This window comes from Procambarus clarkii, chromosome 76, assembly GCF_040958095.1.
Source record: "Procambarus clarkii isolate CNS0578487 chromosome 76, FALCON_Pclarkii_2.0, whole genome shotgun sequence".
Classification (NCBI taxonomy): domain Eukaryota; kingdom Metazoa; phylum Arthropoda; class Malacostraca; order Decapoda; family Cambaridae; genus Procambarus; species Procambarus clarkii.
The window spans coordinates 22,637,606-22,663,316 of NC_091225.1; the positions used below are offsets into that span (position 1 = coordinate 22,637,606).

Here is a 25,711-nt window from a genome sequence, read left to right on the forward strand (position 1 = left end):
CTTGAGTCCTAGCTGTGGACAGGACTCGCGTCCACTACAAAAATATTTGTATAAAATTCAATTTTTATCCGATCGACCTCGGGATAGTTTCGAAAGAAGCGCCATTAAAATGTGCACAATTTGATACCAAAATGAAAGACGTAACACAAAACTTAATGTCAGAACACTTGAAAGATTATAAATAGGTTTTTGGGTCTAAATTATAAATTTTAAAATATTTGTTAAAATTCTATTTATTGTGCTATTATTATGGGACTAGTTTTAAAATGCACGCCTTTATATTGCAAGCAATCTGATATCAAAACAAGCAATGTAATATGAAAGTTGATGTCAGAACACTGGAAAGATAAATAATTTTGATGATGAGCGTTCAAAATTAAAATATTTGTTAAAATTCCAGTTATTGCTCTATTATTATGAGACTAGTTTTAAAATTCGCGCCTTTATATTGCGAACAGTTTGATACCAAAACGAGCGATGTAACATGAAAATTGATGTTATTAAACTGAACGAGTATACACATTAGGTTGTGGTGTGCAAATTGGTGCTCGTTCACGGGTAACTTTAGGCTTTGCTGCAGGGAGTCTCGCCAGGCTTTTGGACATTATATGCATATACATCTGCAGGGAATTTAATTGCAAACACAATGATACCAAAACGAATGACGTAGCACAAGAATTAAGGTGAGAAAACTGAAACGAGTATACACATTTAGGCGTCGCCACACACTCGCTCGCACCATTAGCCCCATGACGTCAAAGTCTGCGGCGCTCTCGTGACGCACGCGATAGTGTTGGATAGTTATCACAATTTCAAAATTTTTCTCACAGCAAATTATACAAATCATGTTTTTTGCATAGCCAAATAATTTACAATGATTTTATATGCGTATAAATAATAAATATGTAAGAAAAATAACTAATTGTTTTCCCTTATCTTTTTTTGTAGCAGTTTGTAGCCCAGAGGTAGCAAAATTATGAAATTACCTAAGTGCAGTTACAGGATGAGAGCTCTGTTCATGGTGTCTGGTCTTCCCAGTACTCTCATATAATGCTTTGAAACTACTGACTGTTTTGGCCTCCACCACCACCTCACCTAACTTGTTCCAACCATCTACCACTCTGTTTGCGAAAGTGAATTTTTATATATTTCTCCGGCAGCTTTGTTTAGTTAGTTTAAATCTATGACATCTTGTTTTTGAAGTTCCACGTCTCGGAAATTCTTCCCTATCAATTTTATCGATTCCCTGTTAGAAGCCTACCTGTCATTCCTCTAATATGTTCCAGTTTCCAGAACAACCTTTTATGTGGAACTCTGTCAAAAGTCTTTTTTTTAGGTCCAGATCCCTAGATGCAGTCAACCCAACCATCTCTTTCCTATAAAATCTCTGTGGCTCGATCATAAAACCAGCGTTGAATGTAATGAAACGCCATTTTCTGGGTGAGACCCGGAGGCTCCCCGGAGCTTTACCGGCTGATATGCTAATGTCAGACTTTGGCATCAGTCATGTGTATGGAGTTCTAGGGCCTACCGGGGACCACGAGCCAGAACCTGGCCCCCTCAGAGAGGCAAGGGGAGCAATGGCCTATAGAAACCCCCGTGTGGTTGGAAGCATTCTATGTCTGCCATCGACCGGGTCAAGCATCCAGAAAGGTAAGCATTCCAAAACAAACCCCTATTCTGGTGAAAATTGCTACCTAAGCCGAACTAGTGAATAGAACTCTTCAACAGAAAACACGGAAACTAGTATGACGTCATACGTCACCGCGCCGCTGTCTGCGCAGCTCCCCCCTCCCCGGGAGGGGGAAGGGGGAGCCCCAGACCTCCCACGCCGGCTATCCACCCATCAGTTCTGAGGCTGGATGTCAAAACACGCGAAAAACGCCGACCGGAGGGAGGGAGGGTTGCCGGGGAGCCTCCGGGTCTCACCCAGAAAATGGCGTTTCATTACATTCAACGCTGGTTTTCTGGGGGGAGCCCCGTCGGCTCCCCGGAGCTAACTACCCACAGAGGAAGGTCAAAGGGACAAAACCGGGAGGCGGACACCACGCACCCCCCAAGGAGGCGAGACAACCGGCAGCAAACGCCAACCCAAGGCGCCACAGCCCCGAAAATCCCGGGAACAACACGAGAACCACGAGCAGCAAGGCCCCTGCACGAACACCAAAAATCCATGCCCGAAAGACTGCAAGGCCACGTCGCCCAGACGGCAGCGAGAGCAGCGAAGCCACGAACGCCACAGGCATGAGGGAAGAACACAGGCAGCTTAGCCGCAAGAACACGGCTGACCACCCGGGACACCATCACCCGCGAACCGGGAAGAACAGAACCGGATCAACGCAAAACGCGCTCCGGACCCAAACGCCGTGGCACGCAAACAACAGCAGAGGGCCGCCACTGAACACAAAAACGACACACCCCCGGCCCGACCAACAAAGCACCAACAAACCCTGGACCCCTCCAGAATGCAGCAGCCCCACCCCGCGCCAGAAAAGATGGAGACTGCTGCCATCAAACAACCAAAACGCTAAAACCGAAGGAGCAAGAAAACACAGCGAACCGACCCCCAGAGGCAAAGGCCCAAAGGAAAGAGCCGACGAAAAAACACACCGGAACCGAAGGGGCACTACCAACCGAGGAGAAGACAGAGCACGCTGACCAGAGACCAGGATGGTGCAAGCGGCGCACGAACAGGCCGGAGGTGAAATGACGCACAAGACAGCTGACTAATGGTGCAGAAGCAACACCAAGACCGAAAGCAAGCTGAAGCGGCTCCGCCTGCGCCGCACGAAAAGAGGCGACAGTATGTGGCAAGACGACGGCCCCCAACCCCCACTAGAAAACCAAGCCGAGAGTAAACCAAGCCAACAAGAAGGACCCATCGAAGAAGGGACAGGAAAAGGAAGGACCGCCAAAATACCCCATACTGCCGCCAAGAAAGCACGCAGGTGGGACACCTACCACGAAGCCACCCGACCACCAACCGGAGGCGAGACCACGAGGCAGAACATAAGCAGCCCCGACAAGGCCCCCCCCGAGCCCAGGAAAAAGGCGGAGCCGCGAGAAGATCTCGGGCGCGACCACCGAAACCCAGGCGGCACAAGGAGATGGAACGTCTGCCGAACAGAAAAACTCCGAAGCATGCAAGCCCGCCAGGAGTTCAGAAACGACGGGTCCGACGCGAGACATCGCAAGAACCCCCCCAAAAAAAATAAAACAACAACAACCGGCAGGGCAAGCTAGGAAAACCAAAGAAGGCGGAAGGGTCGCCGCCAGAACAGGACCCGAACCAAGGGGCACGAACAACTGCAACAGACCGAGACAAAGAAGCACATCACAGGACACAGGCTGACCAACGCCTAAGAACACACGCAGAACATTCCTGCTGCAGAAGAGGCAGGAAGAAAGAGCAGAAGCACAAAAAAAAAAAAAAACCAGGAGAACAACCAGGGGTGGACAATCAGGCAGGGACAAAAACCCCACGCAATCCCCAGGCACAAAATGGCAGCAAAGCGCCACTCCACAACCGGACACAGGAACAAGGACACGCCACCGTGAAACACGGTACCAATGCTCACGTGCAGCAGCAGCAGCAACAGGCACCACTGCAACATGCAACATGTAAATAGCAACTCCCCTCTGCAAAGGCAGAGAACGGAGCAGGCAGACCCCAGACAGGGCCAACGGAGACACGACAAAACCCTGCAGGCCCAGAAACCTGCACCAGGCGACCGACGGCGGAGAAACCCCGCTCGATACCTGCTGGATGAGGTACTGGGAGCTCTTTTACACCTCAAGCCCGGCCCAAGGTCAGGCCAGACCGGCCAGAGGACGGCCCACCAGGCAGCTGCTAGGAGCAGTCCACCGGCCCACATACCCCCACAACCAGGACGGGCCGGAACTGCCATACGAAAACAGGCCAGTGCGCCCTGGAAGTCCACGGACGAACCAGCAAGAAGGCTTATGCTCGCAAGTAGGTCGTGTAACAAGCACAGACCACTGATGGTAATACAGTGTTCCCCAAAAGTGCCAATAGCACCACTGCACTCCACTGGTACTATCCCGCAAGTTCTACCAGATAGGCGGGACCCAAGAGCCAGAGCTCAAATCCTGCAAGCACAGCCAGGAGCCTCACCAGGTGAGTACAGAACCAACCCTACAACCCCCACACCTCACAACATTAAAAAAGGAGGGTCCCCTGAACGACTCCAGCATGGGTTGGACATGCACATGAGGGGGACAGGAAGGGGTGATAAAGGGACAGTCACTGGTGTGCGAACGGTCTCAGTCGTACAAAATTATACCTAAATAAAGACAGGTATATGAACACCGCCGCATCCAGCGCCCGGCCAAAAGACGCCAGACCGCAGAAACTCACCTGGCGAATGGTGGCTCGAACTTGACACGACTCAACCGTGCCCAGAAGAACTTGGGAGCACCGCCAGGTGAAGACGCCAGAGCCGGACCCGCAGGAGAACAGGGAGAGGCGAAGGAGGCGGTCCACACCCATGACACAGAAAACCGCGGTGTCCTCCCCACAACTGGGAACCAGGACACCCCTGGCGCAAAGGGGCACATACCGCAGCCAGGGAGAAGAACGAGAGGCGAAGCACTGTAGCAAAAAAGGGCGCAAAACCCCAGCACTGAACCATCGCCCAGACCAAAACAAACTCCATGGCGCATGCGCATAACACGCTGGCCGAACCGCACACCCTCCCTGCGGGAAGGCGCCAGCCAGGACTATTGCACGAGAAAAAGAGCCAAAAGAGGAAGCAGGAACAATAAAACCGGCCAAAGAAGCAAAGAGCCCAAAAAAAAAAAGGGAACCCAAACGGGCGACAAGTAGCCCAAACGGGCGACAAGTAGCCCAAACGGCCGACAAGTAGCCCAACCGGGCGACAAGTAGCCCAACAGGGCGACAAGTAGCCCAACAGGGCGACAAGTAGCCCAACAGGGCGACAAGTACTAGGAGCCGACAGACGTTCCAATAATGCGGGAAGTAGCGAAAAACCTTCCCGTACCCTCGAGAACACAGAAGCCAACACTAGTCCCGAAGGCACACGAAGGCGCAGGCGCACCCGAGATCAAAAGTCACGCAGAACCCCATCGAACGGGGAAACATGACAAAAACACCGTCCCAAAAAGCGGGGGAGGAAACATCCACCCACAGGACGGAACCAACCGACTCAAAGGCCAAGGAACCGAGCCCGGGGAGGGGCCGACGTCCAACAGCACGTACGGCGAGTGGGGAGGAAAGACCCCACTCCGCGTAACCAGAAGCCCCGCCTAGAGGGGGATAAAACCCCCCACGGGGTCTAACGGGGCCAAGGCCCCCCCAAGTCAGCCCCTCCCCAGCCCCGGGAACCTACACGACAGGCCCCGGGGCCGAGCCGTTCCCCCAAAGCCCCAGCCGTACCAGAAAACCGGGGCAGCCGTGAAAACACTAAGGAAGGGAGCCCACTGGCAGACTCATACAACACGGCTGGAGGAACAGGCCCAAATGCCCCCGTCACTACCCCGGAAGGGGAATTCCCCGAGACTGCCCGAGTCTCAACACCACCAAACACCCCGCCCTGAACCTACAGACGGTAAGGAACCGGATGCAGGCAGGAAGGGTGAACCAGGGGAAAAACGAAATACAACGGGGCAGCCCCGGGGCTCCCGGGGAGGAAACCACGAGAACGTTGCCACCACCAAGGCTCAAGTGCAACGCCCCTGCTGCCCGCACCCGCTTTGTTAGCACAACTGGGTAACCGAGCCACAACGAGCAACCAAACTCGCAGGACACCGGGTCGAAGGTGTCACCGACCCCACAGGCAGCAGACGGAGGCAAAACAGAGAGTCACCCAGAGACAAAAGGTGAGAGCAACCCTCAAACTCGCTGGAAGCGAGGGGGGGGCTCTGGGGTCACATCCATCGGACCCGCGCGCCCCCAGGGGTTTCCCAGGGTCCCGAGCGTTTACTTTAAGAGGACTCGCGCTCAGGTAATCCCAGGCAGGGTACTGCTAACCGGCACCCAAGCTACCAAACAACTTTCTAAGAGCTGAACCCCCGGGACGTGTACACTCACGGGGACCTAGCAGGGGGTACCACCAGAAATACTCAGAACACAAGGGACACAAGGGGCAAGAACGAAGGCAGACCCCCCCACCAGGTATATAAACAAAAGAAAAAGAAAACCCCGCAAGAGGACAGCGTACCCAAGCGGAACAGAGCCGGCCGCTATGATTGGTAAAGACAAGCTGCACAGTACCCCGCGCCCCACCAGTGCAAACACTGCCCCTTACTCTAAGGCGAACAAGGGAGACAGAACACCCGAGCACACAAAGAGCGGCCGAAAACCAAGCGGTAAACGGCCAAGCAGGGGCAGGACCCAAGGAACTTGTGGAAGGTGGCCCCAAGCCCCAAGGGCAGTACTTACAGGGCACCTAGGGAAGGGAACCCTAGGCGCATGCAGCCCGAGTACTGAAGAATCACACCCGGCTCACGCACCACCTAGAAAACAGACACCACACTCTAGGTACAGTGCTGAAACAACCACTGGAGCCGGAGCACATAACCATTGCCTATAGCATCAGCCGAAGAACTGATGGGTGGATAGCCGGCGTGGGAGGTCTGGGGCTCCCCCTTCCCCCTCCCGGGGAGGGGGAGCTGCGCAGACAGCGGCGCGGTGACGTATGACGTCATACTAGTTTCCGTGTTTTCTGTTGAAGAGTTCTATTCACTAGTTCGGCTTAGGTAGCAATTTTCACCAGAATAGGGGTTTGTTTTGGAATGCTTACCTTTCTGGATGCTTGACCCGGTCGATGGCAGACATAGAATGCTTCCAACCACACGGGGGTTTCTATAGGCCATTGCTCCCCTTGCCTCTCTGAGGGGGCCAGGTTCTGGCTCGTGGTCCCCGGTAGGCCCTAGAACTCCATACACATGACTGATGCCAAAGTCTGACATTAGCATATCAGCCGGTAAAGCTCCGGGGAGCCGACGGGGCTCCCCCCAGAAAAACTGACTAAAGGGGGTCTTCCCTGCTGCCACTCTTGTAGACTGGAACCACGTTAACCTTTTCCTACACGTCTTTTAGGACTCCTGTACACATGTATGCCTGAAAAATCAGTTGAAGTGGAATGCTGAGCTCAGGTGCATATTCTTTCAGAACCCATGGTGAGACTCCATCTGGGCCAACTGATTTGTTGTTACTTAGCTCCTTGAGCATTTTTTCCACTTCGTCTGTGGACACCTCTATGTGCTCAAAGTTGCTCTCTGGAATTCTTATTGTGTCTGGTTCTCTGGACATTTCCTTTTGTACAAGCACACTTTGGAACTTTTTGTTTTACATTTGTCCATTATCCCTTTCTCAAAACTTCTTTCTGTCTCTCTCCTCACTACCATGTAGTTGTTTCTTGTATCTTTGTGGATTTGGCCTCTTCCTATATTGATTTTTTTTTTTGTGTCTTTTGTCTCTGACCCTCTCACAATTTCTGTTGAATCAATCCTGTTTCCTAGTTCTGAATCTGTGTGTTGGTATAAAAAATTTTGTGCCTCTTATCATATATTTCACAAAACTTGACATACTTCTCATATTCTTCCTAGCCTAATAGTCAAATTTCCTTAAAGAAATTTCTAAGTTCTCCATAATGTCTTCGTCTGAGATCAAGCTTTTCAACTGCTTCAAGTTCCTCATTTTCTTCCAGATTATAATGCATTGCATACTTTATTCCCAAAAAGACATGGTCACTTTTACCCAAGGAAGGAAGGTACTGAATGTCAAATATCAGTAATGAATCAGTACTGAATCTCAGGTCGGGGATAGAGAGCTGCTCGGATGCGGGGCGAGTGCGTAGAGTGTGGCGCTTTGAATGCGGGTAGAGTTGAGAAGCTGAGTGAGGGACGAGAGTGTGGAAGCTCGATGCAACTGGAGTCTGGCTGTCTGCTCTGTGTCGAGGCTGAAACGTATTGTGAGGGTAGGAACTGGACACGTTAGAGTGTTACATTGTTGTTGGTGAATGTTGAAGATGTGTGGAATCTCTCAAGCATCTGGACTGAATCACTTCTGGAGTTAGACTGATGATGATTATAAATTGCCATCCACACTTCCCAGAAAATAAACATTCCATTCACCTGGACTGATGATGATTGATGAAGATTAAGCCACCCAAGAGGTGGCACAGGCTTGAGAAGCCCATAAGTGATGATGATAGATTGGTGAAGATTAACACTTTCCCACACACGGCAGAAGCCTGTGTAACTTTCTCCTCGTGCGCCTAGCATTTTGGGTGACCGCACGGCGACACTTAAATGTTTATACTCTTTTCGGTCTGCTCACCTTAATTTTCCATGTATGTATTTAATTTTGGTATCAATCTGTTCCCAAGAGAATGCTCTAGAGGAATATATATATATAAAATTTCACTAAAGCCGACATGAGACCTGCACCAAATAAAAAAATCTATGGCAATCGTTAGCCGTGATTGCCAAACAGCGATGAAATGTTTATGCTCTTTTCAGGTTTGTCAACCCCAGAATTGTTCTACATCGTTAATTTTAGTATCACTGTGATCCCAATAAAATTCCTACACAGAAATATGAATATAAAATACAAAACATGGGCGTGCCTCACCCGCAAGACTCTGGGAAGTTGCCTGAGGGTTACCTGTTACTGCACGCCCAACTGCATATCAGCTACACCCTACTGAAAAGTTCATGCTCTGTTCATGTTTTTGACCTTAATTTTCGATGTACGTGTTTAATTTTGGTATCGATGTGTTCTCAATGAAATGTTCTAGATGAACATATGTATAACATGTCACCAAAGCTAACGTGATGCCGGCACCAAATAAAAAACTAAGTCGTTAGTTAGTTGTGCACGCCAAACAGCGTGTACATGTTGCTACTCTATTCAGGTTTATCAAGTCCAAACTTGTTCAACATCGTTCTTTTTTTATCACTGTGATTGCAATAAAATTTCCTACACAGACATATGCATATAAATTAGACAACATAGGCGCGCCTCACCCACAACGACCCCTAAAGTCACCAAAGCCTTACCCGCTAGAGCACTCATTGCCACACCCGCTACACCCAATACACCAGACAAACACATACAGTTTACTAACAGAAGTTTTTGTGCAACATTGTTCATTGTGGTATCAAATTATTCACAATAAAATGCTCTAGATAGACAGACAAATATAAGCAATAACAACCTCAATATATATAAGCAATACCAATAACAAAGTATGAAGTAGCAATATATTTATAAAAACTTATCAAAGGAATGGAAGGAAGGAAGGTGGTGTTGAAGGAAATAGAGGACGCCTCACACCAGATGGTCCCGGTCTGCCAACATTGCCATCATCGGCATTTATATCCAGAGCATGTGCGATGGGGTTATCTGTGTTAGGCCACTCATCATTTTCCCACCTCAACAAGGGCCATATTGCTACCTCATGAAACTGGAGCAAGGTAATTTTTTTCTGATCATTGCTGTAGGTCTTGTGCAACACATATGCATTATGGAGAGCCATTTGCAGAAAATAAAATAATATTTTTTTGGTCCACTTGTGACATTTTCGTGTGAACTTGTAATATTTTACCATCTGGTAAAGTGATCAACGCCTTTCATGTAGGTATTGTAGTCACATATTGCATTTGGTTTGTTTACAGTTACAAGGTTCACTGAAGTGGTTCCGTCACATTTCCGCACTCTTCTCCTTCACTCGACTTCCTGTGTGTCAGCATTGTGGCAGTTTGTGATTACGGAGACCACTCACTTGTCTTTCCACAGGATTATAAATGTATTATCCTTGCGGCTGAATAGGGTTGTATCCACGGGAATTTTACCCTTTGCTTGCTGTTGCAGATGCTTGGGGGCGCCACACTGTAATCTGATGGTTCTACACGTGTAAACACCATGTTGACGTAGCTGTTCTGTGAGGTTGACAGAGTTATAGTAGTTATTCATATACAGATGATAACTCTTGTACATTAGGGGCTGAATCAAGCTCATGACTGTCTCCACTGTTTTACCAATACCGGAATACACCTCGAAGTCATATATGTAGCTAGATGTTCCAGTGAAACTGTCTACAGATGGTTGAGTGTTGTCAGTACACCAGGCATCTGCAGGATCTGTTTGTTGAGAACGTCCTGCACGCTTTTGAATAGGAGGCTGTGGACGTCCCTCGTCCTCCTCCTCAGAATCCTCACTTTCCTCAACCGTTGACTCACCATCATCTGCTGTCTCTGTATCACTGTTGAAATCACTGACCCGTTCTTTCCCCTCAATATCTGTGTCAATATCGGATAATGCTTCAATCAAACCTGGGATTTTTGTTGGTGTAAGCCGAACTCTGTGAAATTTACGGTAGAGCATACTTAGTTTATCCTCTTTGGTTGATTTCTTTGTTTTTTCTGCGTTGAAGTGCTCTGTCCTTGACCTTGATCCATCGTGTAACGTATATAAAGTGTTGGAAAGACACGGGAACAAATATAAATGCAGATAATAGCCAAGATTTGCACAAGTTCGGGACGCGAGCGGGAGGCGTTCCGGTCACGAGCGAGGTAAACACAGCACTAGGCCCACTGCATGGCGTGATGACCCAGAATGCCATGCAGCATATGGAGGAGAGGGGAAAGACAATGGCGCTCATTTTGAAACCACAAAGTTGATCGGATGAAAATTAATTTTTTTACAAATATTTTAATGGATGATGCGAGGATTGTCATCCGTTCACAATAGGGAGAAAAACGGATGACGACGCTCGCGACATCGGTGTGGGAAAGTATTAAGCCACCCAAGAGGTGGAATGAGCATCAGTAGCCCATAAGTGATAATGATTCGCTGTCGACTGGTTACATTACCAGTCCTACACCTCATCAGCCCATCCTCTAGTAGGTTTGGGAAGAGGTATTAATTTAATTAGTGGACTAAGTCCCTGTGGTGAAGTTGGTAAGACACTCGCATGGCATTTTGAGAGCACTTTGTCCTGGGTTTGTATCCTGGCCGGGGAGGATTTACTGGGCGTCAATCCTTAACTGTAGCCTCTGTTTACCCAGCAGTAAAATGGGTACCTGGTTGTTAAATGATTTGGCGGGGTTGTATTCCAGGGAACTGGAAGTTCCCAGTTCCTTGGAATAAGAAGTTCCCTGGAAGAAATAAGAATTCCCTGGAAGGAAGTGAGTACTGCCCAGTACTCACTTCCCCCTTCAGAGCAGGAGAGATTGCTGAAATAGAGGGAATACAGAGAACATATACTGCATGCATAGACGAGATAAAACACCTAAATTATTGGGATCGTCTCAAAGCTCTCCAAATGTACTCTCTAGAAAGGAGACAAGAGATATACCAAATAATATACACATTGAAAATACTTGAGGGCCAGGTCCCAAATCTACACAGTAAAATAACAACATACTGGAGAGAATGATATGGAAGAAAATGCAGAATAGAACCAGTAAAGAGCAGAGGTGCCATAGGCACAATCAGAGAACACTGTATAAACATCAGAGGTTCGCAGTTGTTCAACGTCCTCCCAGCGACTATAAGAAATATTGCCGGAACAACCGTGGACATCTTCAAGAGAAAACTGGACTGTTTTCTAAGAGAAGTTCTCGATCAGCCGGGCTGTGGTGGGTATGTGGGCCTGCGGGCCGCTCCAAGCAACAGCCTGGTGGACCAAACTCTCACAAGTCGAGCCTGGCCTCGGGCCGGGCTTGGGGCGTAGAAGAACTCCCAGAGCCCCATCAACCAGGTATCAACCAGGAACATAGGATTAAGGAATTGCCAAAATGCTATGTGTGCTAGTGGCTGTACAAGAATGTAAGAACTCTTGTATATACAGTGCATCCTCACTATCGAATTCCCGGAAGATCCGAACAAATTGAAATCGGTACTAAATGTTCAGTGGAACTTAAAAATGCACGATTAAACGAGGATTGTTCGTCCAAGCAGTAACAGAGACCAAGCATTGGAGGTGGCTATCATCAATTATGATTCACTAAAGTGTAAACAGTTATACAGTGTTTTATTATGCTTACCCATTGTTTCTAGTAAGAAGTGGTTGAAAGATGATAAAAATGATATCGGGGGGTCATTGGTGAGAGTTGTTGTCAGGGGGGCAAGTGGTGTCAGTAAAGTTTACTGTCAGAGGGCAGGTGGTATTAGTTGTGGAAGTGGTCAGGGAAGGCAGGGAGTGATAATGGTGTCAGGTGGTGTCAGTTGTGGAAGTGGTCAGGGAAGGCAGGGAATGATAGTGAGGTCAGGGAAGGCAGGGAGTGATAGTGGGGTCAGGGAAGGCAGGGAGTGATAGTGGGGTCAGGGAAGGCAGAGAGTGATAGTGGGGTCAGGGAAGGCAGGGAGTGATAGTAGGGTCAGGGAAGGCAGGGAGTGATAGTGGGGTCAGGGAAGGCAGAGAGTGATAGTGGGTCAGGGAAGGCAGGGAGTGATAGTGGGTCAGGGGAGCAGGTGGTGGAAGTGGTCAGGGAAGGCAGGGAGCGATAGTGGGGTCAGGGGAGGCAGGTGGTGTCAGTGGTACTCACCTAGTTGTGTTTGCGGGGGATGAGCTCTGGCTCTTTGATCCCGCCTCTTAACTGTCAATCAATTTGCCCGAAACGCTATGCGTACTAGTGGCTTTAGGTATTGTATGTACTACCTCTATCTTTAAATCTAACGATGTTTGTACTGTAACACTGCAACTATGTATGTACTGTTCCTAAATAAATGATTATTATTATTATTATTATTATTATTATTATTATTATTATTATTATTATTGAGAGCTACGCTCGTGGTGTCCCGTTTTCCCAGCACTCTGTCATATAACGCTTTGAAACTACTGACGGTCTTGGCCTCCACCACCTTCTCCCCTAACTTGTTCCAACCGTCTACCACTCTGTTTGCGAAAGTGAATTTTCTTATATTTCTTCGGCATCTGTGTTTAGCTAGTTTAAATCTATGACCTCTTGTTCTTGAAGTTCCAGGTCTCAGGAAATCTTCCCTATTGATTTTATCAATTCCTGTTACTATTTTGTACGTAGTGATCATATCACCTCTTTTTCTTCTGTCTTCTAGTTTTGGCATATTTAATGCCTCTAACCTCTCCTCATAGCTTCTGCCCTTCAGATTCCTGAGCCTTCCTTCAGATGGTGTACAGATTCCTGAGCTTATTGGGCTCTATCATATCTACATTTGAAACTGTGTATAGAGTCAGCCTCCACCACAACACTACTTAATGCATTCCATTTGTTAACTACCCTGACACTGAAAAAATTCTTTCTAACGTGTCTGGGGCTCATCTGGGTACTAAGTTTCCACCTGTGTCCCCTTATTCGTGTTCCACCCATGCTAAAGAGTTTGTCTTTATCCACCCTGTCAATTCCCCTGATAATTTTGTAGGTGGTTATCATGTCTCCCCCTTACTCTTCTGTTTTCCAGGGTTGTGAGGTTCAGTTCCCTTAGCCTTTCCTTGTAACTCGTTCCTCTCAGTTCTGGGACCAGTCTGGTGGCATACCTCTGAATCTTCTCTAACTTCATCTTGTGTTTAACTAGGTATGGACTCCAGGTTGGAGCTGCATACTCCAGGATTGGTCTTACATAAGTGGTATACAGGGTCCTAAACGATTCCTTTCACAAGTTTCTAAAGGCAGTTCTTATATTGGCCAGTCTAGCATATGCCGCTGATGACATCCTTTTGATGTGGGCCTCTGGGGACAGGTTCAGTGTGATATCGACCCCCAGATCTTTCTGGTGGTGAGCTCTGGCCTGCGTTATCAGCTAACTTGGCAACACATGGCTGGTGCCGGCTGCGCCTCAATGCTTTACTCACTGTCTGCCTTTCAACAAATTAGCTGAGAAAATGTTACCATTTCAGTTGTTTGTAACACACCGCTCTATCATATTCCATAGTCAAAATGAAGAATTCATAATAAATGGTGGTGTTAGTGGTGAGGGGATGTATTCGGAGGAAGGGGGGGGTGAAAAGGTGTCAGGGGGAGGAATGGCAAGTCGAGACGCCTTGGAGGCCTAGTTTGAGTGATCATCTCACTCAGCACCACGTGGCTGCCTCAATACTGAACTCACTCGCGGCTTTTCACAAAATTAGAAGAGAAAATTTTACCATTTCAGTGGCTTGTAACACATCCCTCTATCATATTCCATAATCAAAATAAAGAATTCAGAATAAATGGTGGTGTCACTGGTGAGGGGATATATTAGGGAGGTGTGGGAAAACAACGAGCCTCTGCCCATCAACATTTGTACTCATTAATATGTACTGTACTTATAAGTACATTACTTTGTGTATTCCTTATTTATATTAATAAACTTTGTTTATTTCATTTAGGTGTCAGGGGGTTAAGGCAGGTGGTGTCAATGGTGAAGTTGTCAGGAGAGGCAAATGGTGAAAGTTGTTGCCAGGGTAGGCAGGTGAAGTTAGTAGTGAATGTTACTGAAGGCAGGAAGTGTCAGGGGGAGGCAGGTGATGTCAGGGTGGGGAATGGTGTCAGAGAAGCCTGGTGGTTGGGGATGGTGTCAGAAGTCTGGTGGTTGGGGATGGTGTCAGAAGCCTGGTGGTGTCAGCATATACTTCTGACTTCTCTGACACCTGGTTGATACCTGGTTGATGGGGTTCTGGGAGTTCTTCTACTCCCCAAGCCCGGCCCGAGGCCAGGCTTGACTTGTGAGAGTTTGGTCCACCAGGCTGTTGCTTGGAGCGGCCCGTAGGCCCACATACCCACCACAGCCCGGTTGGTCCGGCACTCCTTGGAGGAACAAATCTAGTTTCCTCTTGAAAATGTCCACGGTTGTTCCGGCAATATTTCTTATGCTTGCTGGGAGGACGTTGAACAACCGCGGACCTCTGATGTTTATACAGTGTTCTCCGATTGTGCCTATGGCACCTCTGCTCTTCACTGGTTCTATTCTACATTTTCTTCCATGTCGTTCACTCCAGTACGTTGTTATTTTACTGTGTAGATTTGGTACTTGGCCCTCCAGTATCTTCCAGGTGTATATTATTTGATATCTCTCTCGTCTTCTTTCTAGTGAGTACATTTGGAGGGCTTTGTTACGATCCCAATAATTTAGGTGCTTTATTGCGTCTATGCGTGCCGTATATGTTCTCTGTATTCCCTCTATTTCAGCAATCTCTCCTGCTCTGAAGGGGGAAGTGAGTACTGAGCAGTACTCAAGACGGGACAACACAAGTGACTTGAAGAGTACAACCATTGTGATGGGATCCCTGGGTTTGAAAGTTCTCGTAATCCATCCTATCATTTTTCTGGCTGTCACAATATTTGCTTGGTTATGCTCCTTAAACGTTAGGTCGTCAGACATTATTATTCCCAAATCCTTTACATGCTGTTTTCCTACTATGGGTACATTTGATTGTGTTTTGTACTCTATTATGTTTAAGGTCCTCATTTTTACCGTACCTGAGTACCTGGAATTTATCACTGTTAAACATCATGTTATTTTCTGATGCCCAGTCAAAAACTTTATTAATATCAGCTTGAAGTTTTTCAATGTCCTCAGCCGAGGTAATTTTCATACTGATTTCTGTGTCATCTGCAAAGGATGATACGAAGCTGTGACTTGTATTTTTGTCTATATCTGATATGAGAATAAGGAAAAGCAGCGGTGCAAGGACAAGGACAAGGACAAGGACACCAGACTTGACACCATCCACCCACCACCAGACTTCTGACACCATCCCCCCATCACTGACACCAGACTTCTGACACCATCCCCACCATGTAGTAATGTGGTTGTGATTTTTATTTTTTATTTTTGAAGAAGAGTTGTTGGGGCAGGACGGATGAAACAAATTCCGTACTGGATCGAATCTGTTTCGCCCCCATATAATTTGTTCAAGTGAGGACACACTGTATATATACAAAAAAAAGTAGAATTAACAGACCCATCTCATTATCTGCACACAAGCTAATGAGAGTATGGATCAATATGGATCAAATATATTATACTTGCTATAGTTCCCTCATTTGACCTTCCAGGGTTGTAACTTTGTTTCTCAAGTTTTCATTACTGTTGCTAAAATTCTATCTATACACATCATTCTTTACGATGATCTCTATTTTTATCAACCTGTTGTGAAAAAATCAGCATTGAATGTAATGAAACTCCATTACATGCACAAACCCTGAAGAGGAAGCCAGCGGAGCAGCAACCGACGCAAGGCCCCCCAGAGGACGAGCCCAGCGATTGTGAGAGAAGCGGAAGGGGCATTCCCGAAGGAACCAGAACAGATGCCGAAACCAAACCCGACCTAGCGGATAGACCAGCAAGGCGAAGTTCAAACTCCCGAATATTTGTATGCTCCACTGAACAATTAGTACTGAACACAGATGTTCAGACCATCCAGGAATACGTCAAAGTGAGGCATATCAGAAAAAGGATCTATTGTACATCCTTCAAACTCTCGACAAACAAGAGCAGGCTCGGTGGGCAGGTCCATGGGAGAATCACACCAGAGTCCAGTGAGGACTTGCCAGGCTCTGAAGGGATAACCAAGCAGAAACACCAGGTATCAAGGCTACTTACAAATTAACAAATATGTAACCCAGCCTAAGGAACAATGACAGCTAGCAAGGGTGTAAGTAACATGCCATAAGTACATTATGTACACAGTGATATCAGGCATATCCCCCAAACAAATAAGATTCCAATTGCCCCCTTACCTTGCAGAAGAGTCAAAGACCAAGTCTTCACTACTTAGGAAAAAGCATCCTTCACTGGAGGTCAACACTCTCAGGGATGGCCTCACAAACCCTCTAGAGAAGGTAGCCCCTGTTGGTGCAGAGGCAATACTCCAAACACTTAGGCAAGTCAACCCTAAGCACATGCAGCTCTAGGCAAACTGTTGAACAGTTAACATAAAAAGTGAGGCAAGTAAACAAATACACGTGGAGCAATAATACTAAAAGTAGAACAATACACAAGAAAATGACTCCAGTAGAACAAAGTTCAAAGGATGGTCAGCATTTTTTTTTTTTTTTTTTGAGATATATACAAGAGTTGTTACATTCTTGTACATTCATTTACCTGAATATAAACAGAAACCTGAAGACTAAGGCAACAGATACAACACTACACTGTAACTCCAAATAAATGACTGGGGTGGTTCACCACCTGACCCATTAGCTGCTGGTTGTGCCACCTGGTGGTAGGGAGGTAGAACTAATGATGGAACTATCTAATTGCAGGGGATCTTGTTTCATGATTGTTTACTTCTGCCTCGCTGTTGTCCATTTTGTCTTGCTTATCTATCTAATGGTCATTTCTTTGGTTAGAGTGATTCTGTATCCACTGCTCTCTGCACCTCTTTGATGGGTTTAGGTTTTGGCCTTTGGTCTTCAGTAGGCTCTTTAATGACTTGTTTGATGTGATTTGATAAGTGTGGAGCTACCTAAGTGGCTAGTAACAGGAATCCACCCTAGACCCCTGTCCAGATTTACAAACTGATGGAAATCACTTTGTCACTAACAGACATTCTGGTTTTCAGAGCCCCTTCCTCACTAGTCAAAATGTTTTCTAACAAAATCTGAATTTCAGAGAGAAGATCCAGTGGGCTGATTTTATAATTACAGAATAATAATATATAATAATAATTTGATCCTTTGTTCAGAAGGATCTATTATAGGGTGAATAGGACTTTTGAGGGTGCACTGTATAGTAAATTATAAAGTAAAATAAATGTAATAACTTTTATAAATGAAAGAAAATCCTGAAATTCAACACATGCAGCAGGGGCCCATAATTTATGGGCCAATCAGTGTGACACCTGCACAAAACCAGCATTGAATGTAATGAAATGCCTAATTCTGTGCGAGCCCCTGTGGCTCACCACCAGGGCTGACAGTTACAGTTACCATCTACTGGGTCACATCAGCCAGAGTTCTATGGCCGAATTGAATGCACCAGAGACTTGAGCCAGAACCTGGCCCCTTCACAGAGGCACAGGGAGTGGCGATATCTATTTTTATCACCTCACCGGGGAAAAGAAACCTGAAAGTCTGCGAGTCAAAGCAAACTACTGCTGGATTCAAATGAGACCAAAGCCTTATAACTGACTGAAAGAACTCTCACGAACTGTGTGAACAAATAACTGAATTCTCTTGGAACTAGCGTGAGCTCATTCGTCCCACCTCCCCCCATTCGTTTGAGGGAAGGCAGAGGTAGCTCACTGCCTGCTGAGGCCTGAGCTCCCAGACTCGAGGACCTGGATGGGAACAGGGGGAACAAGGAGCCACTAGGGCTCACCCAGAAATTGGAGTTTCATTCAGGAATTAGGACGAGACCCAAGGCCACATAAGTGTTGAGGCCTTGGAATATTCACCAAACATCAGGCCACCAGAACACTGATTGACTTCCAAAACCCCTACACCCGAATAACAGCTAAGAACGTGTTCACAAACACAGCCAAAAAGAGTGGCATACTTTCTAACGTCATGGGCATGAGGGTAGACTGCAGACTGGCTGGACTTAACCCTGGATGACCTGAGAATATGAGCCTTAGAACAGGGGACCAAGGAAACATCAAACTACAGGGCATCCACCAAAGCAGAATCAGAGGCTCGAAGTTAGCACAACTCATAAAGCACTCAAGACATGTAAGGTTACGGAATTATTAAGCCGTACCCTAGGGGTACAAACTCATGAAACTTTCTTATTTACAGTATAGGTACGTTACTTTAAACCAAAGATGTAGAACCAATGTGCAATTATAAACACTTCAAACACAAGAGTGACCTGTGGAGCCGGTACCATATTTTTGCATTGGCACTACTCAAGAAACAACCAAAGTATGTGCATTACATATATTTAAACACAGGAAAAGGGATAATACACTAACAAGGAAAACTTCTCTCACTCACCAGATTGATGATTATAGTTCCCGTCACTCAGATATAAATGGAGGCCAATAACCTCACAAGCACACACCACACAACCTGTGTGCGTGGAGTCCCAGCCCTCTGTCTCATGGAGTGCAGGGGCGCTCGTCTCACAGAAACGCATGGGAAAACTTTACACACAGAATCATACTACTATTTACTATTACATACTCTCAAATACAAATGAAATATAAAATTTAATACAAATAAAACAAACTGGTATTTTAACTAAGAGAAACATTTACATTAACAACCACAAAAGCTAAACTTTATATACCAGTCTTTATGGTGTATATAAAGCTAAACCAACTAAGTAAGCATCAACGACCAAAGGACCCCTCTGGAAGCCAAATGACTTGTTCTTCGCCAGAAAAAGAGCCAGCTACAAACATAACACCTACCAGGGGCCAAATGAACAAAACCCTGCCTTCGGAGTAGAGCATGAAGCTCTCCAACCTAACAACCAGAAGCAAGAGAAACCAAATAAAAACCAGCGCTGAATGTAATGAAATGCCATTTTCTAGGTGAGCCCCGGAGGCTCCCTAGCATCAGTCAAAGCGAATGGAGTTCTAGGCCTACCGGGGATCATGAGCCAAAACCTCGCCCCCTCAGAGAGGCCCGAGGAGCAATGGCCTATAGAAACCTGTGTGGTTGAAAGCATTCTATGTCTGCCAGTGACCGGGTCAGGCACTCAGAAAGGTAGGCAGCCCAAAACAAACTCTATCTGGTTAAACAAAATTGCTATGGAAAGACGAACTGTTGGACAGAACTCCCCAAATGAAAAACGAGCAAATCAGCATGACTTCACAACTGTCACCATGCCACCATCTGTGCAGCTCCCCCCCTCCCTGGGAGGGAGAAGGGGTAGCCCCAGACCCCCTGCAACGGCTATCCATACCCCAGTTTCTGAGGCTGCATGTCAAAACATGCAAAAACCGCCGATCAGAGGGAGGAGATTGCCAGGGAGGCTTCGGGTCTCACCCAGAAAATGGTGTTTCATTACATTCAATGCTAGTTTTCTGAGGGGGAGCCCCTTCGGCTCCCCGGAGCTAGTTAACCAAAGAGAAGACAAGAGGGACTTACCCGGGAGGCGGTCGCCATTCACTCCTCAACTCAAAGTCAAGAAAACTCGCTGCAAGGGAACTATGATATGGAGCCACAGTGGAACTGGGGTTAAGAGGTACAGGTAACCCCACCTCGACCAGTCCTGCTTGAAGGCATTGACCCTGACTTCCTCACAGTTGGGGAAGGGCGCCACATATACTGGGAGACGCCTCGACCATGCTGACGTGATGAGGTCCACCTCCGGGAGCCTGAACTTCCGGCAGAGCCAACTGAATGAGTCGGCGTTGACCGTCCATTCTGTGGACAGCAGAATGAACCGAGACAGGCCATCTGCCAGGACGTTGGACACCACCCGAATGTGAATGGCCAGGAAAGCCAAACCTCGAGAACTCAGCAGATGATTCACCCGAAGCAACCAGACCCAAGAAAGCCAAGGACCACATCGAACCCCCGCGGTTCAGGCAATGAACCACTGGCGAGCAGTCTGAATGGAGCCGGATCGTCGATCCACGAGCGACCCCGAACTCTCCTAAGCGACATCCTCACTGCTGCAAACTCTAGCACTGTGCTGTGGGCCCGATGGAAGGACAGACCCCACCGCCCCTGGCTGGCCTGGTGAGCACCGGTCACAAAGCCAAAGCCAAGAGACGACACGTCCATGAACACATTGAGCGAGGGCTCGGGTAAGCATCAAGGCACTGAACACTGAAAAACCAGAAGAGGAAGCCGGCAATGCAGTAGCCGACATAAGGCACCCAGAGGCCGAACCCAACAATCGCGAAAGGCAGAAGGGACATCCCCAAAGGAACCAGAACAGCCGCCGAAGCAAACCTGACCAGCGTGTAGACCCCATTGGCAAAGTTCAGACTCCCACACAAACCCTCGAGCAACTGCCTCATGACCTGGGAGCCACCCAAAAACAGGCAAAAGCGGGACCGCAGCCGCAGCAGAGCCTCCAGAGGGAGAGACAAAGAAGCGGTCCGAGAGTCTCACAAAAGACCTAGCCTAGACCGAACCTGGGACAGAACCAGATGAAGCTTCCTCCAGTTCACTAGGAACCCAAAAAGCTGAGAACCCACTTGTCTGCTCGCCACACCCCTGGCGACAGACAAGAAGACTGACTGGAAGCCAACACCAGCCAGTCAGCGAAGTAGGCCAGGGGTGAACCTGGCCTACCCCTAGTAGATGCAGACAGGTCACCACAACTCGGGTACGATGTGTGAATACGTGTCATATTCGCGTGAATACGCGAATATGCCAGATTCAAGCCAAAAAGAAGGCAACAAAAGCGGTAAACCTGATGCCCCACCACGAAACCTAACCAGTCCCTGAACCCCGGATGAATAGGAACGTGCCAATATGCATTGGCACGTTCAGGGGGAAACGACTTCAAGGAACACCCTGGATGGTGTTCCTTGAAGTCCAGCGACACCATCCACGGACACCACCCAGGCACCCGGCTCCAATATATGCCAGGTCTAAGACAGTAGTCATCCGAAAGGAGGTGCAAGGAATTCAGGGGTTCAGACGGGACAAGTCCAGAATGAACCGGAAATCCGCACAGTTCCGCTTTGGCACTGGAAGCAGGTGGGAAACCTACCTGAGGGACAGAGTCATTTCGACTACGCCCAAGCGCACCCACTCTAAGATGGCCCGACAAAGCGAAGGGGAAGAAGCCTGCCCCGAACCCCCCATAAAAGGAGGAGCTGCCAAACGCCACCACAGGCCGGATGACATGACTGAAAATGCCCACAAATTGTGTGACCAAGCATGAGCAAACCAAGTGAGCCTTCCCCCTCCCATCGCCCCGTCAACAGGGTAAACCGTGAAAAAGGCGACACCCTTTACAAGAAGCCAACCGCCAAACAGAGCGATCATTGTGCCGACCAGACATGCCTGTTCTGAAGGCAACGTCGGCTCAGAAGCTTGCACCAATGGCCTCCCCTTGACTAGTGGAACGCCGAGCCCTAGCATGACCATTCCGAGAAGGCTGAGAACGGAATCCGAGTCTTGCAGGAGGTATGCAGCAAGAGCCTCCCGACCTCCCGTGCAGAGATATAAGCAGAAACCTCCAGAAAGATGGGGCTGAGGTACATAAAGGGGCCCAGAACCGAATCCGGGGAGGAGCTGAACCCAAATTATACTCGTACAGAAAAAGGGGGGTTAAGAAAACCCCTTTCCCTGCAACAAGCCCTGCAAAGAGGGCACTAGCAACCAAGCAGGGTCAAAGATGGCCCAAAGTACCCCAGGTCGACTCCTCCCCAGCCCCGGGATCCTCCAAGTTGGGACCCAGGGCAGAGCAGTCCTCCATACCTTTTACCCCTGAAGAAAAGACAGAGTCCAGGAGAAAGGCTGACAAGAAGTGGGCCTGCTGTTGGGACCCAGAAGCCTCAGCAGGAGGAACCGGCACGAATGCCTCTGTCCCCCAACCCGAACGGGGCAGCCTCCGAAGCTGCCCAAGTCTCATTACCAACTAAACCCTACTCCGACTCCAAAACCCTCAGACGTTTGGGAGTTGGAAGCTGAGGGGAAGGTGCAGGATGAACAACAGGGGAAGAACCATGGAGCGCAGACTGAACCAAAGTCGAAGTGACTAACGCCGCCAGGTCTGGGTCCCTATAACCAAAGCAGAGCAGCCGCAGGGCATCCAGGCAGGAACCAACCTAGCGCATTGCAGCAACCTGAACCTAGCATGCAACGTAGATGCTGCTTGTACCCTAACCGCAAGATCATCAGAGTAATACTGGAGCACAAGCAGAGAACACGATTTGCAAGACTCCGGGTCAAAGGAGTCATTGACCCAACAGGCAGTATGACGGAGGCAAAAGAGGTGACTGTCACCCTGAGACAAGAGTAACCTTCAAACCTACATAAGGCGGGTTGAGACCCGGAAGATACATCCATTGGTTCACCGAGCCCCGACAGGGTTTTCTAGGGCCCGTAGGTAGACTGCTACAGGAAGTCCGGGCAAGGTGTTGCTAACCAGTTAACCTCAAAGCTAACAAGGGGGAAGAGAACAACATTGAAATCCCTGCAACATGTACAATTACAGGGGACAAGCAGAGGACCACCAATATAATGCAAGTGGAACTATAGCCACACCAGACAAACACCTTGATGCCCCAACCAGCACGATACCACTTCCTACCCAATGCTAAACAAGGGCCCCAAAACCCCATGTTGGGCCCAAGGGCGAGGTAAATGGCAAGCAGCAAGAACCTCTATGGAACTGGTTCCCGAACGTACCAGGGAAGAGAACCCTAACACGCAAGAGCAGTACTCACAGGACGCTTAAGGAAGGAAGCCCCTAAGCACATGCAGCCCCAGCACTGATGAGTAACTCCTGGCCACCACACACAACAATAATATCAATAAACTTTTCAATAAACATTTCAATAAACACGTCCTCATATTTTACTAATAAGTAAAATTATTGCTACATATGCATAAAGTTAATATGCTGTAATGAATCGTAACATTTTTATTAAAAAATATGTAACCAGCTAATTTATAACTAAAGCATTACAGCAAATGTATATTTAGAACAAAAAATCTTACTTGGTTCACTTTCTACATAGTAGTAGGCACATTTACTACTCTTAATGAGTTCATCCACAGATAATGATGTGACCTTCGGATCAACTCCTTCTTGACATATAAGGTATGGCTTCATCTCAGAATCACTTGTTACAGGATTATAAAACCAATTTGTTTTGGGGCATTCTTTTACACACACCTGAAAAATATATAATGTTTATTATACAGTACAGTAACAGAAATATTGATCATAACTTTAATAAATTGAATGTATTATTTACTATTTTTGTTATATTCTCTTCACTCCCCATTTTATCTCTTCTCTGTTTCTTTCTCTGCTACTTTATGGTACAGATATAGTTTTTTTTTTTTCACTCTTATCATAGAAATGATAAAGAAACTTATAAGTACAGTTGATGGATGACTGGTAAAAACCAGCATTGAATGAAATTAAATGTTTCAGATGGGTCCTCTGTAGCTCACTGTTGCTACCAACAAGGATAACTACATACAATATGAATCACACCAGGGCCCCTTGCGAGTTATTGTTAAGCTACCGGAGACTAGAGCCCAAAACCTGGCCCCCCTCTATTAGAAGCACAGGGAGTTGAAGACACTAGATAACTTACACCAAGATAACTTACACCAAGAAACACCACGTGAAAGGTAGAGCAAAACAAAATGGACAACAGCAAGGTAAATTTAACAGAAAACCCCCCCAAAAAACTTTTCACCACCAGATGGCAGCACATCCTAAATCTCAAGCCCAGAAAACATAGGCATTTAAACATGCAGTTGCCACATACCTACATCTAGGGGCAAAGAAGGCACAAACAAGTAAGCCTCAAGCAGGTAAGCCAGAAAGAAGTACCACCCAAAAATACAATTCCAGGCACAAAATAGTAACAGGAATTGATAAAACTGACAGAGGCATTGTTGAAAAATTGCAACTTTATGAATAAGAGGTCATAGATTCAAGTTATGAAAACAAAAGATGTTAAAAGTTCTGCTTTGCAAACAGTGGTACATGGATGGGACTAAGTTAAGTGAGAAAGTAGTGAATGCCACAACCATCAGCATTTTCAAAGCATCATATAACAAAGAGTACTGAACAGATAGGACACCACAAGCATAGCTCCCATCCTATAATTACACTTGGGTAATAACACCTGTAAGATTGACCTCACACCACTCGAGTGTTTGGTTACAGAAAAAGCTCTGTTAAGCCTCCAGGGTAAACAATGGGTTGCCCGTAAGCCAGGACAAATCAGGGGTGTCGTTGCGCAAACAAAATGCTGTGGCCAACCCAAACTCAAAATAAGATGGGTCCATCAAGGTTGCTTTGTCCTGATCCTGGAGGAGGAACTGGTATATATACAGTATCCCCATGTGCCTAACGAGAGGTGAAAGATAAGTACCATGGAATCTCAGGTAGCGAACGTGACTCTTTATAAATTTTTTGGGTTATGAACTCAATGTCTCCGGAAAATTTGAATTGGGTTACAACCTTTGCGTCGCCTTGCGACTTTGTTGATACACTCATGGGTCTATCGAGCACGTGGTCCCTGGTGGCACGGGCGAGGCATACCTCAGTTTACTATTGTCACCCACCTAGTGATGATCACTCTTGAATATTATATTCGGGAGAACAACATGATGGATGGTGGGGGGACGGACTGGACGCATAGATGGTGGAGGGGAACTGGATGGATGGATGGTGGAGGGGGACTGGATGGATGGATGGTGGAGGGGGACTGGATGGATGGGTGGTGGAGGGGGACTGGATGGATGGATGGTGGAATGGGACTGGATGGATGGTGGGGGAACTGGATGGATGGATGGTGGGGGGAACTGGATGGATGGATGGATGGTGGAGGGGGACTGGATGGATAGCAGGTGAATGGAACGGGGAGGCTGGGGGGGGGGATGGGAAAGAAAATATTTCAGAAACACCAGCCCTAAAATCATGTAAGGGAAGAACACGTGGAGGGCGAGTGAGTGGGCAAGTGAGAGTGAGTGGATGGATGAGCAGGGCAGGCGGCAAAGTGGGTGGATGGGTGGGCAGCAGTGATTGGGCAGGTGTTAGTGTGTGCAGGCGGGCAGTAGTGAGATGGTTGGCAGAGTAGGCATAGTGGGTGGGTGACGAATGAGCAGCCGAAGCCAAGGTGCTAGACCCAGGAATGGCCCCCAAGCGCCTCTACAT

General features: G+C 47.5%; 1 protein-coding gene across 5 annotated transcripts in view; it reads right to left on the reverse strand.

Annotated features, from left to right (window-relative positions):
* Positions 1-25,711, reverse strand: part of Ctl2 (Choline transporter-like 2) — a 357,612-nt gene that overhangs the window by 111,954 nt on the left and 219,947 nt on the right. For all 5 annotated transcript variants that reach the window (XM_045763943.2, XM_045763948.2, XM_069313744.1 and 2 more), the window contains one exon: positions 23,530-23,707. In XM_045763943.2, coding sequence (XP_045619899.2) covers positions 23,530-23,707 — 178 coding nt within the window. The remainder of the gene's footprint in view (positions 1-23,529; positions 23,708-25,711) is intronic.